Source organism: Haliotis cracherodii, unplaced genomic scaffold, assembly GCF_022045235.1.
Source record: "Haliotis cracherodii isolate W230 unplaced genomic scaffold, xgHalCrac1.p SCAF_4, whole genome shotgun sequence".
NCBI lineage: Eukaryota > Metazoa > Mollusca > Gastropoda > Lepetellida > Haliotidae > Haliotis > Haliotis cracherodii.
In genome coordinates, this window is record NW_027266297.1 from 40,978,615 (window position 1) to 40,995,052 (window position 16,438).

The 16,438-nt window shown below is 40.3% G+C and overlaps 1 protein-coding gene across 1 annotated transcript; it reads right to left on the minus strand.

The window, feature by feature from the left end:
* Positions 1 to 656: 656 nt before the first annotated feature.
* On the minus strand, positions 657 to 16,185 carry LOC139478651 (phosphoglucomutase-1-like). The gene is made up of 10 exons (XM_071261212.1): positions 15,816 to 16,185; positions 14,265 to 14,427; positions 13,278 to 13,550; positions 12,280 to 12,470; positions 11,385 to 11,539; positions 11,014 to 11,145; positions 10,300 to 10,419; positions 8,911 to 9,094; positions 6,855 to 6,989; positions 657 to 5,429 (listed from the first exon to the last, which is right to left on the minus strand). The coding sequence occupies exons 1-10, from the start codon at positions 16,062 to 16,064 to the stop codon at positions 5,340 to 5,342; spliced, it is 1,692 nt and encodes a 563-aa protein (XP_071117313.1). The 5' UTR covers positions 16,065 to 16,185; the 3' UTR covers positions 657 to 5,339.
* Positions 16,186 to 16,438: the final 253 nt, after the last annotated feature.

Consider the following 16,438-nt stretch of genomic DNA (forward strand, 5'->3'; position numbering starts at 1 on the left):
TAAACACTGTAATCCAGTTCACAGCGTGGGATTCCAGGTTAGACTAGGTCCCCAGTAGCCTATGCTGGGCCCGGTTCCACTAAGTGATCTGAGTGGTAAGATGACTGTAACTCCCATACTTTAACATAGACAATCATAACGCTAAGATCACTTTGTGGAACGGAGCCCAGGTTCTAATTGGGTTCCTCATGTATCAGATGGTCAGGCTCGGTGACTTAATTGACAGCGTGTCGCTATACACCGATGGCAGTATGACCCATGAAGATCCAGGGTAAAATAGATCTTCAGCAACCCATGCTTGCTGTAACAGGCGACTATGCATGTCATAAGAGGCTACTAACGGAATCTGGTGGTCAGGCTTGCTGACTTGGTTGATGCAGGTCATTGGATCCCAATTGCGTTGATCGATGCTCACAATATCAATCACTAGATTGTCTTGACCAGACTTGAATATTTACTGGACGCCATGATATAACTGGAATACTGCAGAGTGCAGAGTTAAATAACCAATAAAGTATGCCAGTTCAGGTACAGTTTTGCAACTGAGACAAACACATTGTGATTTCTCTACCAATTGTGTGTAACATAACATTACAGGTGACTTTTGTGATTACCAAAGCAAGAACAATACAAGCAAACAGTAACAAACTTCAACATTTATGTTATCACTTTATTAAATAACAAGGTCAACCAGTTTGATGAACACGAAGCACTATAAACACCCCAAGTTGATTCTGGTACAAAAGCCATTTGTTCAGAGGAATATTAACATGGATCCAGTCTAACCCCAACAAGAAATCTGTAACGAGTCGTACGAGTCATTGTTCCAATAGTGGCATGAGTGTATAATAATTAGAGCTGTAATGATACACTTTTGCCTGATATGATACATATCTTGATAAGATCATGATACGGTACACTTTATGAGACACAATATGATACACAATATGATACATGAAACCTCGACACATGGCATGTTAAGAGACCATCCATCATCAAATATAACGATATTGAAAAGAGTAAGTGAGTATGGTTTTACGTCGCTTTTAGCAATATTCCAGCAATATCACGGCGGGGGACACAAGAAAGGGGCTTCAAACATTGTGCCCATGTCAGGAATCGAACCCGGGTCTTCAGCATGATGAGCAAACACTTTAACCACAAGGCTACCCGACCGCCCCAGCAGAACTTTGAACTTCACAATTAATTTTCAGACAAAATAAGATTCCTGCATCACTGGGTATTGATACGGTACTCGTTTCATGGCACTGATGTAGCAAAGGTTCTATGAATCATGCCCCCTAATATACTTCCTTCTAGTGCTGACACTGGTGAGGGTGATTTTTGTTTGCTTGTTGTTTAAGGCCACAATCATCAATATTCCAGCTATATGGCGGTCTATAAATAATTGAGTCAGAACCAGACAATCCAGCGATTGACATCATGAGCATTGCTCCACACAATTGGGATACGATGACATGCATCAACCAAGTCAGCGAGCCTGACCACCCAATCCCCATAACTGCCTCTTATGACAAGCATAATCGCTTTTTACAGCATGCATGGGTTTGTGAAGACCTATTCTTACCCAGATCGTAATGCTTGAAGGAGGACACAAATCTCAGCTGCTGAGTACCATGCACAGATCTAATTTATCTCAACAAATGAAGGAACACAAATTGCATAAAACAAGAAAATAGTCATTTCTAAAACGGAACCATATTTTCTTGTGTATAGGCAGACTTAAAAAATGTTGTGTGTGCACAAACATGCATACAATAAGTGATGATGTTTTTCCCCAACACAAACACATTAACGTGAGCATCTAACAAATGAAATACGTCAACAAATCCATACTGAAGTATGTAATGTTAATACAATTGGGGGAAAGAGGAATAATAATACAACTGTGGAACACTTTGAGATTGTATCACAAGTAGTTAACAACTGCTAATATTTTGTCACTTTGACAAGCAATGTAACAACAAACTATCAAGACTTAATCAGAAACAATAAAGGCATGTAGCGCAGCTCTGAAATTCAGCCAGGATGTACATCACAATACACTATTTCAGATTATATGTGTGAATCCTAATTCTTTATATTTAAGAAGGTTTATTTTCCCAAATCCTGTTTTGATGTCATGTTGATATTACTTTAAAACACCACCAATACATGAACACCAAGTATAAAATTTATCAAACTAAAATGTTAATCGGCTTCAACTTGAAGACAACCTTGTGTCCAGATAATACAAAAACAATGTATAAACTGATCAATTTCTGTAATGAATGATGCATATCATGTATCATATCGGTGAGATTAATATTGCAGTGTATCCATGGATTGTTTCATCTGATCAGTCTATTTCTACAAACTGTTCACTTAAGTGAAAACCAGGCATGTTTGTTCCACAAAGAGGTTCATCAGCAATCATTAACCTCAACAATATCTTTGTCGTTAGAATAGAAATAAGCAGTCATAACACTTCTCACATGTTAGTAAGAATTTTCTGTTCAACCTTCCAGCAACATATTTTGGCATTTCAGAAGAGCTACAGAATGTGCCCTTCTCAATGTTTGTTTGTTGTTTAATGCCACACTCTGCAATATTCCAGCTATATGATGGCGGTCTGTAAATAATCGACAATCCAGTGATTGACATCCTGAACATCGATCCACACAATCATAATACGATGACATGCATCAACCAAGTCAGCAAGCCTGACCACCTGATCCTGTTGATTTGAGTTGTATTCAACACTGTTTTAAACAGTAATGAGTGTCACTTTGTGTCAGCTTGTGTTATCCGAGTGATTCAGCTTGTGTTATACGAGTGATTCAGCTTGTGGATGTTAACCACGTGGTTCTGACAGCAAGGATCATAATCAGAGCTAATCTTGGCCTTGACCCCATGACAACAGCACAGCCAAGGAACACAACTCTGCACATTCCATGACACGTCAGCCTACATGTCAGAACTCAACTCACTCCTGTGCTGTGCAATAATGTTTTTAACCTATATATTTATAGCTGGAATACAAGGTGCTTGTCCCAGAGTGCTTTTAGTCAATATATTTAGGGGCATTAGTGTGCATTATTACAAAACAAATAGTGGCTCAACTGAGTTCTTTTCTATTCTGAGTTGGCACATGGAACTAGATAACATATTAATATGAAGATATGTCAATTGAAACATTTCCAAATGATTACAAAAATTTGCAAAATAATGTCAATAGTTATAACAATTCACCCAATCATACTTTAAACAATGGATAATGGTTGGCATGGTTAGACTCCTGGTTGAAACAATACATTGTGCTTAGGGCTTAACGATGGATAGGCTGCTTTTGGCAATCATCGACGGTTAACATTTACATCTTGCTGTTCTCTCCATCTGTGCTTTGTTTTAACTGTGACACCAAGCTGCTGTGCAGGTCTGCACAAAGTGTCTTGATGGTGCAGTAATGCATGGTCGGCACCTGCATATTATTCCTGGCCATATTAGACTTAACAATGAGGAGTTTTAAATACCAGAGTACTTCCCTGGGCCCACTTGCACAAAGTGATCTTAGTGCTAAGATGATCGTAACTCCCATACTTTAACATAGGCTTACAATAGTCGTAGCGCTAAGATAGCTTTGAGCAAGTGGGCTCAGGACTGTGAACTATTGTTTATGTTAGGGGAGACATGGTATGAATGATGATCACTTTGTTATTTATGACTTTATCCTAATTACCGTAATCGATGTAATAATCGCCCCGCTCAAATAAGCGCCCACGGCGATATTTGCTAATATATTGGCAAGTGAACAATCCCTATTAGCACCCCTTCCGATTGATCAATGTACACAAGACTTATTTATTCGTGTATAATATGCACGCGTGTGTAATATACACCCTATATTATGGGCAATTAAATTCAGGAAAAATATATCTGTCGTATATAAACACTTCAGGCCGTCAGCATAATCCACGAAATTTATTTTTCAAGTCTGTTTTTTTTTTACCAAAATAAGATTCTAATGAGAGCCCCCGTTTTCTATTTTTGAGAGCGCCCTGGGCGCTTATTACGTCAAATACGGTAAGTACTTTGTTTTACTGTTTGAAGGTAAATGTCTAGGTAACGCTTAGTACTTAGAGTTCTTAGATCCATTCACCTAAATATAATATACCCTTCTTTTCCTCACTGACAATACCCATATTAACAACAATTGAGCATAAACATGATACAGACTTCAAGAGACAGCCCTACTCCCTATAAAAATACTATTGCAGTAGACTAAGGAATGAACAAATATGGTAAGAAAAAAATGTCAACAATGCTGATGCACAAAGACAAACTAGACAATTGCTGAAAAGAAAAGCAACAAAATCATATAACAAAGTTTTGGCAGTCATGGTATCTAATCACCTTGCGTATCATTTCCTTTGGGATCACAGCTGTTGAGGTAAAGCAGGTACAGCAAAGTGCTTTGTGATCGCGGTTCTTGAGGTAAAATATACTACACAACAGAAGTTAGAGAACACCCGATTCTTTACCATTACCGGTACTATAGTTAATCTTTCCTGCCATAGTAATATGAGTGAGTGAGTGAGTTTAACAGTATTCCAGTTATATCGCGGCGTGTCAGCTTAATGTGGGAGGAAAGCCCAAAGTGATGCAGGTCTCAGACGTTTACCACTTCGGTGAAACCCACGAGCACGGGTATGGTGCTGACAAACCTAGAAACATAATCTGGGCGAACCAGGATTCGGACCCACAATCATAGGTTTCTGGCGTGCCCAAGGGACGCAACTCTGCACAGCGAATCGCCACCCGTGCCCCCTCATAGTAATATGAAGAATCTAGTGTTTTTTAACTTCTCTTGAGAAGTACCTAATATGCAAAATTAGAACAATTCACATAAGTTTATTTAAGAAAGGAGCATAAACATTTTTTCCATCTATAAATTACTGACCCTTCAGCAATCATATTTGGCAGTTGAGCTATTCATTTCTGATGAATAATTGCACCATAATAGAGTTCATGTGTAACTGAAAATATATGTTTTGGCAGCAAGAGAGATAAGCATGTGGAAGCATACCCGGTATGTTTTTTTCATTATTAGAATTGTAACAAAATTGTAACAATTGGTTTTGTGATCCTGAAGTAGTTTTATGTTTGTTAGCGAAGCGTGTTGGCAAACCCTGTTAGCAAAGCCTGTTAGCAAACCCTGGTGGAAGTATGTATATGGATTTCTTTGCGCTATATGACAGTACTATGATTGCAAAACACCATGGATAGGAGAACTTCTTAAGCCCTAACAATACAGGACTAGTTGTCAAGACAACAAGGTCTCAAGTGATGACTGTTGGCGCAGTTCTCCCTGTGAGTTCTTGCAGCTGAGATACTTGTAGAGCTATATCAATTAATGGCTTCAGGACAACCTGCAACAAAGTACAAATTCTTCATAAGACATTTAGAGTTGCATGTAATAATGACATAGCTTCCATGTTTCAGGGCAGTTTTCGCCACGTCATCTGGTGATAAAGGGGCAGGAAGTAACCCTGAAACATTCAGAATAATTCAGAAGTGGTTATCTATAATGCTCCTTGCAAACATCCACCCAACAACTTCAAACTGCGAGTAGATGTTGTTTATCACTGCAGCCAGCAATATTCCAGCTATATCCTGACAGCTTTTAAGTAATTGAGTCTTGTACAATACAATAAAATACAATGGTACACAACTGCATCAAACACTGTGAAAATGTTAGTCAACTCTGGTGCATGGGACGATTCTGCCCAATAATCCCCATCAAACTAGGTACAGCAATATTGCTTCTATATAGTAATCCAAAAACGTTAATTCTTTCATTTTACTGTGGTTAATCTGTAGTGCCATGACCGATTAACTTGTTTTGTTTGTTTGTTTTTAACGCCACATTCAGCAATATTCCAGCTATATGACGGCGGTCTATAAATAATCGAGTCTGGACCAGACAACCCAGGTGAAATGGGGCTTAATGTCATATTCAAGATTATGTCACTAATAAAATAGAGACGTGCATTAGGGCTGGGACAAGTCCAAATTTACTACCCGGGTACCTGACCCACTATTACCTGACTCTACCCGTGTCTCCACTGTAGGTCTCAAGAGTTGGGAACACAGTGTCTAATTGGGAATAGTTTAACTGTAGCCCTGGCAAAAACTGTTTAGATACATGTATGAAACCAGAGACCATACAACAGATATATGGTCTCTTATGAAACGATCAAATCATGCATACACTGAAGTTGACTTAAGCTTTATCTTTACTCAGACATATACAAGTCAAAAGGAATGTGTGCATCGTCAGAAGGAAATGCGAACATTAGCAACTTGTGGTGTAACCACTGAGCTATAGTGAGTTTTTTTCATTAAACAATATGTCAAGTGACTAACTATGGGTCCGGGTAGTCCTGTGGGTACCCGGGTGGTACTCAGGGCCTACCCGACCCGAGTACCTGAGTTACCCCTCCCAGCCCTAACGTGCATGCATGTGAGAGTGTTTCTGCTATTCTAGTTCAGATTAATGCTGGTTTCATAGTGCTAGCTCACTGAGATATCAAGTCAGTTTATCATAGATACGCCACTCGGGCACAGTATAGTCCGAGAGATCAGTCCTCGTTTTAAGCCCTCGATGCAGGCAGGGCAACAAGTATCATCTCTGAACATCCTTTGGTATGACGTGGCAAGGGAATCGAACTACCAACTTTCTGCTCTCCGGGCTTCTACCCACGAACACCAAATTGTGACACCCTACACCACTGTTCCATCTGTTCCCCTGCATGTAGAAGATGTTCACTGTAAAATCATATGCCAATATATACCTGGGAATCCAGGCCGTACTTGGCTGGGTCAGATTCGTATCCTTCAATGTACAGCCTGATGGTGGCACCACTACTCCCTGTGCCGCTCAGTCGGAATATGACACGGGAATCATCAGACATGATAAGTCTCACACCCTACAACAAACACAAGACACAGAAGAGGTTCACACAAGTATGAGTGAGGATGACGGTCGGCAGGACAAGATAACGGTGATGTGAATGCAGATCTTCTAGCACCAGCATAAGTCGTAGGCTCCCAGGCAGTGTTCGAAAAGACCGGCCCATAGGCCAGAGGCCGAAAGATTTGTTCTCGTGCCGATAGTTTCAAATATCAGCTGGCAGTTTATTTAAATAATTATTCATAAGGTATAATATAACGTTCATATTTGTAACAGAAGGATTAGACCTTTCAAATGACATGTTGTCGCAAAGATGTTTTACAAGCTGATAATTTCCCAATAAATGAAGGCTTCATTTATCATCACTGAGTCTCTGGGAACTCGGTGTGATAGCAGCAAATGCTTCTAGTTGACTGGTTGTGTTTTGTAGTTTTTATTGCAAGAGTATGTCTCCCTGCTTCAGGTAAAATGTTTAGGCCTTCATTTTTTTCCACTGGGCCTACAGTTTTTCCACTAGGCCTACAGTTTTTCCACTGGGCCTACATTTGTTTAAATGTTCTGACCCTTAAGGCTCTCAGTTTACTCTGCTGAGTTTCAGACACTGCTCCCAAGTTAAAGCATTATAATCACTTCACGTTATTTTTGTTGCAAATGATTCTGATTGTGCAATTTAAACAAATAATACTGACACAACCAGATGTCATGCAAAATTTAGAGAAATTATATATCAACCATAACATGGTTTATCAAGTCACCCAAGTCTCTCAATTTTTTATTCCCAGAAGTAGAATCAACTAGTCCCTTCAGTGCTCTTTGATTCTACTTCCAGAATCAACAGATTCTCATGATTTGTCCATTACAGAGCTGACAATGCAATTTGAATGCCCACTAATAGTTATACACTTGGAAGCACTACCATGGTGTAGAGTGGGTGAGTGAGTGAGTTAGGTTTATTTTACGCCACTTTTAGCAATATTCCAACGATATCATGGCAGGGGACACCAGAAATGGGCTTCACACATTGTACCCATGTCGGGAATTGAACCCAGCTAGGTCTTCGGCATGACGAGCGAACGCTTTAACCCCTAGACTACCTGACCGCCCCCATGGTGTAGAGACTTGCAATGTTAGCATATTATCATTATGAAATGTGTATTGTCTAACTGCTCTCCGTCACCAATCCTAATCTTTATCAACCTTGTTATCCATCTATAAAAGGGGAGGTTACTCTCATTGAGCCACTGACAGACCAGAACAGCTCAACAAGATGTGCACATGGACATATATTCAGATGTTTTGAAGAACAGAAGAAAGTCTGCAATGTCATATACACCACATCTACCAACGAGTATTTTGGTACCATCTGTATACCAATAGTGCTGAAGTGTGGTGTCAGATAATAAGCGCCCCACTCTAATAAGCGCCCACGGTGATATTTGCTAATATATTGGCTAGTGAACAATCCCAATTAGCACCCCTTTCGATTGATCAATGTACACTTATGTATTCGTGTATAATATGCACTCGTGTGTTATATGCACCCTTAATTATGGGCAATTAACTTCTGGAAAATATATCTGTCGTGTATAATACGCACAGACTTTTCTTTTGTATCATTTCAGGCTGTCAGCATAAAACACGAAATTTAAGATCTTTCAACTATGTTTTTTTCCACCAAAAATATATTTTGGGAGCGCCCTTGGCGCTTAAATGTAGAAAACGGTAGATGATAAACAATAGTATAGGTAATGAAATAGTTAAACATTGTAATGTAACTTCAGCAGGGAAGTGACATGAAATCAGATACATTTACACACACTAAGTTCAGCACCTCAGAATTACACTCCCAGACATCTTAGCCATGAGATGATCAAACATTACAGTATTATGAACAGATCTACATGAAGTATACTCTTTGAGCCTGACATACTCCCTACCTGGCCTTTAGTGACGCTGTTGTCGATGGGGTCGGTGTAGGAGAAGTTGTCCGCCACAGCGACTGTATACGTCTTGTCCCCCGAGCTGTACTGCTTCCCCACAAGGGCTGGGTCAACTATCAGTGCATTCAGATTTGCCATCATCTCATTGGCTGGGGCAGTGTCGACGTTCTCAAAGTCATGTCTGAAGAATATATTCCACATACAATGAATGAAACTATTATGACACCAGAGTATCACAACAAACACTAAACACTAGAAAACTTTCACACTAATTGTACACTTAGGCTTGAAGTTGTAAACTCGAAAATCTAATGATTTTTGTTTGTTGTACACAACAATATTCCAGCTTTATTACTGCGGTCTGTAAAAAATCAAATCAGGTCAAAATTGTAATTGACATCATGAGCATCGATCTACACAGTTGGTATACGATGACATGCATCAACCAAGCCTGCGAACCCTGACCACCCCATCCATTGAGTAGCCTCTTACAACAAGCATAGTAGGCCTGGGACGAGTCCAACTTTACTACCTGGGTACCCACCCCACTATTACCCGACCCTACCTGGGTACCCACAGTAGGTGTCAGGAGACATCTCAAAATGTCTGATAGGGACCTTTTTTAGCATAGGCCTGGCAAAACGTAGTTAGATCCATGTATTAAACAATCTGGTCATGCATACACTGAAGTTGGCTTAAGTTATATTTATATTCAACCAAATGAAAAATCAGTAGGAATGCATGGGTGCATAGTCAGAAAGAAATGCAAACATTAGTGACTTGTAGTGTACCCATAGAGTTCCAGATAATATTTGTCTTTAAACAATATATCACGTGATTAACCACGGGTCCGGGTAGTCCTGTGGGTACCCGGTTCCTACTCAGTACCCACCTGACCCGGGTACCCCTAAAGGTATAAATGCAGAATGACGTACATGCATTTGCATTTGCTTCAAATAAAATGGCAGCGTCTTGTCAAGACAATCTGATCGATAATCAAAATCGTTTTTGTAATAAAAAGGGTCTTACTTCACAAAGTGCATCCAATCATGTGAGCACCTTGATTAAGATAATGAAAACATTTTAAAAATATCTGTTGATGCCGAGTTGGCGGTACACATGCTTCGCAAATCAGCAATCGGCCTAAATCCGCACAGTAGTTTACGAACCTGATGTTGATTTCATTGTGCGATTTTGATTGGACTATGCATAGAGTTGTTAGTCCTGCCAAAATATGAATCCATAATTGCAGCCTCATTTGGCAAGGGTCGAAACTGGACTTCAATAGTCAGTTAACTCCCTTGCCTCGGGAAGATGGTTATCGGTTATCATAGATCATAAAGTCATCGTTTAAGCCGTACCCCACTGTCAAGGACACCTACTGACCTAGTAAAGAAGTTCCTGCCAAACTTATTCCAGTGATCCATGAGCAGTTCTTCCACGGACTTGTTGGTGTGAGCCAGTACAGACAGCCATGCCAGCACCGCCCACACACCATCCTTCTCCCTGCCACCATCAGACACACATGATGAAGGTACTTGACATAACAGGGGGATATAATACATTGAAGATAGTCATCATTCTTATCACCACACCAAGATGAAGAAAGCAAAATATATTAACAATAAATTTCTGCAATGGATCACATGAGATTAATTAGAGATTAATTTCTTTAACAAAACAACATATTTTCAATCTTACACAGCATCATAAGTTTCAATTTCATCCATGTTTGTATAATACATAAAACAAGAAAACAATTTGCTTTGGTCCCTTGACAGAATGTCCAAAAGGTCAGCCTCGTTAATTAATAGACAAATCTCAATAATATATTGAGTATAATCAGAGATCATACACCAAAAGGGTCTGATATGATCTACATAGACATTCAGGTTTCCGTCACGTTTGTACATCGTATGTCAAGTGTACTGGGATGCTGCTGACCTGATGTCATCTACATAGACATTTAGGTTTCAGTCATGTTTGTACATCGTATGTCAAGTGTACTGGGATGCTGCTGACCTGATGTGATCTACATAGACATTCAGGTTTCCGTCATGTTTGTACATCGTGTGTCAAGTGTACTGGGATGCTGCTGACCTGATGTGATCTGACCCTGTCCCGAAGCTCTCCTCTCCACACAGGGACAGCCTCCCAGCATCCATCAGGTTACCAAAAAACTTCCAGCCAGTCGGAACCTCAAAACACTCCTTCCCCGTCGACTTTGCAACTCTGCAAGTATTTATTCACATCAAGTACTTATACTGTAATGATCTTAGATAAATTTGCTGATAACTGAAAAGCGGTACTAATTGTTATCATTTACATGTCTTGACAGATTCATCAGTCTTCGGAGTACAAAAAAAAAAAACAAGACACCTAAAAGTTTCTTTCACTTTCAAACTGCAGAATGGCAATACAACATTTCACTATAACTGGCAGAGTTCTCATTACACTGGGATCTGACGCACCTGTCAACTGCTCCACTTGTGGGCATGCTCCTGGCATAACCTTTGACCCCAGTCTTCTGGAAGTATGGGATACAATCCAGGTTTTGGGCCAGGATCGCGAGCGAGTCACACGGCGTCACGAAGAATGCATTGTGTCCCAGGATCATGTTCCTGTCCTGAAAGGGGATGTACCTATACAGCCAGCATTACAAGTACTAGTTCCTAACCCAAGTCAGTGAACCTCCTACAATCTCCTCCTAATGTTGTCACATGTAACATATCCCTGTAGTCACGTACATTCCCGCTCAAACAATCCGCAGTCTTACTGTGAGAGAAAGACCAGCCGTTGTGAGCTGTGTCTGTCACATATAGACATGCAATTTTCACACTGACAAATGAACTAGACATCCAGTTCGTACACAACATGGATTTCAACATGCAGATTTCAGTCGACTGCAGGATTTTCAAAGCATGTGTACTGAGTACAAGTGGATGTCGACAGATATTTTGCAAATCCAGCCTAGTCTGGCAAGGGAGGGAACTGGACTATAGTCAATTAACACCCTTGCCTCAGGAAGAGTGAGTGAGTGAGTGAGTGGGGTTTAACGCCGCTTTTAACAGTATTCCAGTTATATCACGGCGTGTCAGCTTAATGTGGGAGGAAAGCCCAAAGTGATGCAGGTCTCAGACGTTTACCACTTTGGTGAAACCCATGAGCACAGGTATGGTGCTGACAAACCTAGAAACATAATCGGGGCGAACCGGGATTCGAACCCACAATCATAGGTTTCTGGCACGGCCAAGGGACGCAACTCTGCACAGCGAATCGCGGCGCCTTAGACAACTGAGCCACCCGTGCCCCCACCTCAGGAAGATGCTATCCTATGACATCCCTTCACACACACAGAATACTGACCCCATCTCCATCGAACGCTGCACCGAAACCATGCTGTCCTTTCTTGAGCTCCTTCACCAGGTCAGCAGCATAGGTCAAGTTAGGGTCAGGGTGATGACCTCCGAAGTCTTGCAGTGGGACACAGTTGATGATGCTGGATTCTGGCGCACCGAGCTCATCCACAAATATCCGCCTCACATAGGGACCAGTTACTGGAATCAGTTGGGCAAAGGGGTTATCACAAAATGCACAACTGACGTTGAAACTAGACTCTTTATGGCTGAACTACTAAGAGAAGTTATGAACACTTGATTCTTTCATATTACTGTAGTTATGGTAATCAATTAAGGTTACTTTCTACACTGAAATCTATAAGGGCAGATAAGCATTGATATTACTGAAATCAAGGTCTTGACATGAGGTAGGAGCTTTGTGATAAATCATGGTTGCCAAATATTGAAATATTGAATTTGTTCATCATACATAGACGGATCCAGAGAGGGGGGGGGGGGGGGTGTGGGTCCGGATCTACCCCCATCCTTTTGAATACCAAATGTAGTATGTTGTAGGCAGTAAAATTATCTGAGAGAGGATTTTGATATTTTGGACTCTTCCCTTTTAGAATTGCTGGATCCACCCATGCAATGGCAACCCAAATGATAGTTAACAGGGATTTATCTAGACCTGCTTAGAGGTTGATATTCATTCTCAAGTCTGAAGCAATTCTAAGTACAAATTCCCAAATTGGAATTAAACAATTGCCAAGTTATGTTATAACAGTAATAACTAATTTTGTGACTTTGGCAGAGGTGACTTGCATTTCACTGGACTAATTAACAAGAGGCTTTAATGTTTAGTTTTACATTCCGCATTGAATCAAATATTAAAATACTGAATTTAAGAAAATAATAAATTTTAAGAAAGTCCTAATTTTCAAAATAGTGTTTGTTTCCATGTCGAGTGGCATTTTGAATCCTAGACAAATACCTGGAGGGTTGTTAAGTGGACCAGAACTTTACCTCCATGCATAGCATTGATGAGGATCTTCAATGGTGTTACTGCGCCTTCTGCCACGATGGTCTTGATGGATTCAAAGTTGAAGATCTCTTTCATATATGTGACATAGTCAGCGACAGAGTCTAGTATTTCAACTGTGAAGGTGGCGCCGTCCACCTGGAACGTCTGGGTGCCTATTGTAGAGATGTCTGCCTGCAAGGCTGGACATGTCAGGTACTCTGAGATGGATTTTGTGATTTCAAAGATTCTATTTGTTATTGCCTCAGGAGCTGGACCTGGAACAATGAAATAAATAATAATAATAATAATAATAATAATAATAATAATAATAATAATAATAATAATCCATTTATATGGCGCTTTATTACCCCGGTCAATGGATCAGTGTGCACTCAACAATCATTCTCATCTCCCTGAGGAGTATACAACCCATGCTGCCTGTTAGCATCTAGAAGGGTGAACACAGGCACAATTCGAACAGTCACTTCCCCAAGTAGATACCACATGTGTTACATCTTCTTCAGTAATGGGGCAGCACCAAAGCCCTACAAACTCTCTGGACACGTTTACCCATCCATGGCCATCCAAGTCTTCCCAAAACCAATGATTGGAACTCAAGGATGCCTGGTGTGAGGATCCTAAATTAGAACAAATCCCCGGCAACCTATGCTGGTCATAAGAGGCGACTCAATGGTTTGGGTTGTCACTTTGATTGTTTGCTTGTTTGTTTGCTTGTTTGTTTGTTTGTTTAATGCTGCACTCAGCAATATAAACAATCGAGTCTGGACCAGACAATCCAGTGATTGACATCATGAGCATCGATCCATGCAATTGGGATATGATGACATGCATCAACGTAGTCAGCGAGTCTGACCACCCGATCCTATTTGTCACCTCTTACAACATGCATGGGTAGCTGAAGACCAATTTCTAACGTGGATCTTGGAGTCGGAAAATAAATGTAAATAAATGGATCTAATCTACTGTACCTCCATTAGGTGTGTTGAACTTGATGCCGAAGTCTCCATCGGGGCCCCCGGGGTTGTGACTTGCAGTCAGGATGATTCCTCCCTGCGTCTGGTATTTACGGATGAGGTAGGAAACTGCTGGTGTAGACAACAGGCCATTCTGACCTATCAACAACTTGGACACCTGTAGATGACAAAAAATGTCTTTACTCATTGGTACTGTAACTTTTTTTATATCATATTCACAGTATTAAGGGTCCATATCCAACATATTAAGGGTCCATATCCAACATATTAAGGGTCCATATCCAACAGACCTGTGAAGATCCGGGGTAGAATAGGTCTTCAGCAACCTATGCTTGCCGTAAAAGGCGACTATGCTTGTAATAAAAGGCGACTAACTGGATCGGGAGGTCAGGCTCGCTTACTTGGTTGATGTATGTCATTGATCCCAATTGCACGGATCGATGTTCATGATGTAAATCACTGTATTGTCTGGTCCAGACTCGATTATTTACACACTGCCGTCATATAGCTGAAATATTGCTGAGTGCGGCGTAAAACAACAAACCAAAACCAAAAACCATATCCAACATGTGTCCCCCAACCAACTTTTGGACAAATATGTAAAGAATCTTTATACTCTACTATGACTGAAAATTTATTGTGAGACATCGTAACACTGATGGCAATGCCCATTCTTCCAGTCACCAGGTTTGCTGTGTCCAGACTCCATTATTTACAAGCTGCTTGATCCAGCTGGAATATTGCTGAGTGCTCCATTTAACAATATTCACTTATGCATGGGACATGAAAACCTTTAACAACATACTGATTTATTATTGGAATAGGCTTGGTAAACATGGTAAAATAAATTTCTTGTTTCTCATGACCAGCCTACACTTAAATTAAGCAGTGTTACGAAACAGTCTTTCCTACCCAATTTCATTTTCACACCATATTGCGAATATTTATCTAGACCTGCTCATATAATGATATTTGGCCCCAAATCTGCAGGGAATGACAGTAAAAATTCCCAATTTGAATTAGATATGTCCCAAATCCTCAAAATTTAACAAAATAAGTATGGTAAAGAAGTGCAATTTTGAAGAAGACGACAGTTTCCTCCCATTTTTTCACTTTGAGATAAATCCCTGCATGCAGTGCCAATAATAGAGCGCCAGATTTGCAGGAAACAATGGCCTTTGATTGTCTCTTCATACTTCACAGGAGGCATATGACCAAAACAGGACGCATGGTTCATTAGAATCAACTTTACAGATTGTTAACCTATTAAAGAAATAAAATAAGAAAATATATCCTCCTTGCCTAATCGATTTCTTTTGAAAAAAGTCATGAAAAAACAAAGACATATTAATAAATGAATGTCTTTATCAAATAAATGTCACTAAGCGTTGTAACTTTGTTGACTCACTTGAGCTAACCATACCAACCAGCCCCTCATTTATTTTATCAGCTGTCAACCAGCTGTTCACCTACTTTATCATGTTCATGTAAACATGAAGATCACTGGTGAAAGTAGGTAAGGCACTTGGTCAAAATGTAGCATACCCCATTTGCAGCACACATTCTGATGATAAGTTCAGTTGCTTCTTTGCCATAGAATCTTCCATCACCGCCGACAACTAGAGTGCTTCCCTTTAGTCTGTCACCAACACCTGCTATGAGGGTAGCTTGGATGAAATTTTCGGTGTAGTTTGGTTGATTCTGGTAAACTTTGACAGCTTTCCTAAGTCCACTTGTTCCTGGTTTCTGGTCATCATAGGGCTTAGTGCCAACCTTTTGTGCAGTTAGCGCCATTTTCTATTACTAAGTACTACAGACTGGCAAGAGGCGATTAAAATTTTCAATCGACAACTTCGTCTTTGCAATATATTACACGCCGGGTACCTGCAATCTAGTTTGCCTGCGTTGCCATTTACTCAATGACAATGACCCCATGACCTTGACCCGTCCCTGACAGCTCAAGGACGTTGTGACGGCAGGAAAAGGTAATAAAAAATATCTATACGTCAGGAGAATAAAGTCTTCACTTATAACGCATTATGATTTAATTTCCATAAGCTTCATGATTTATTGCTTACACTCAGTATATATTTACTATTTATATTTGACCCAGACGCAAGTGCGCTCCTGCTTCGAGTGTCACTTCCTGTTATTACTCGGTCAGCTGC

Coding starts and splice junctions, on each gene's coding strand:
- LOC139478651 (XM_071261212.1), bottom strand. CDS start 16,064: ATGGCGCTAACTGCACAAAAGGTTGGCACTAAGCCCTATGATGACCAG. Junction 12,471..13,277: donor CATCAATGCTATGCATGGAG/GTAAAGTTCTGG, acceptor AACTGATTCCAG/TAACTGGTCCCTATGTGAGG. Junction 11,540..12,279: donor CAGCGTTCGATGGAGATGGG/GTCAGTATTCTG, acceptor ATCCCCTTTCAG/GACAGGAACATGATCCTGGG.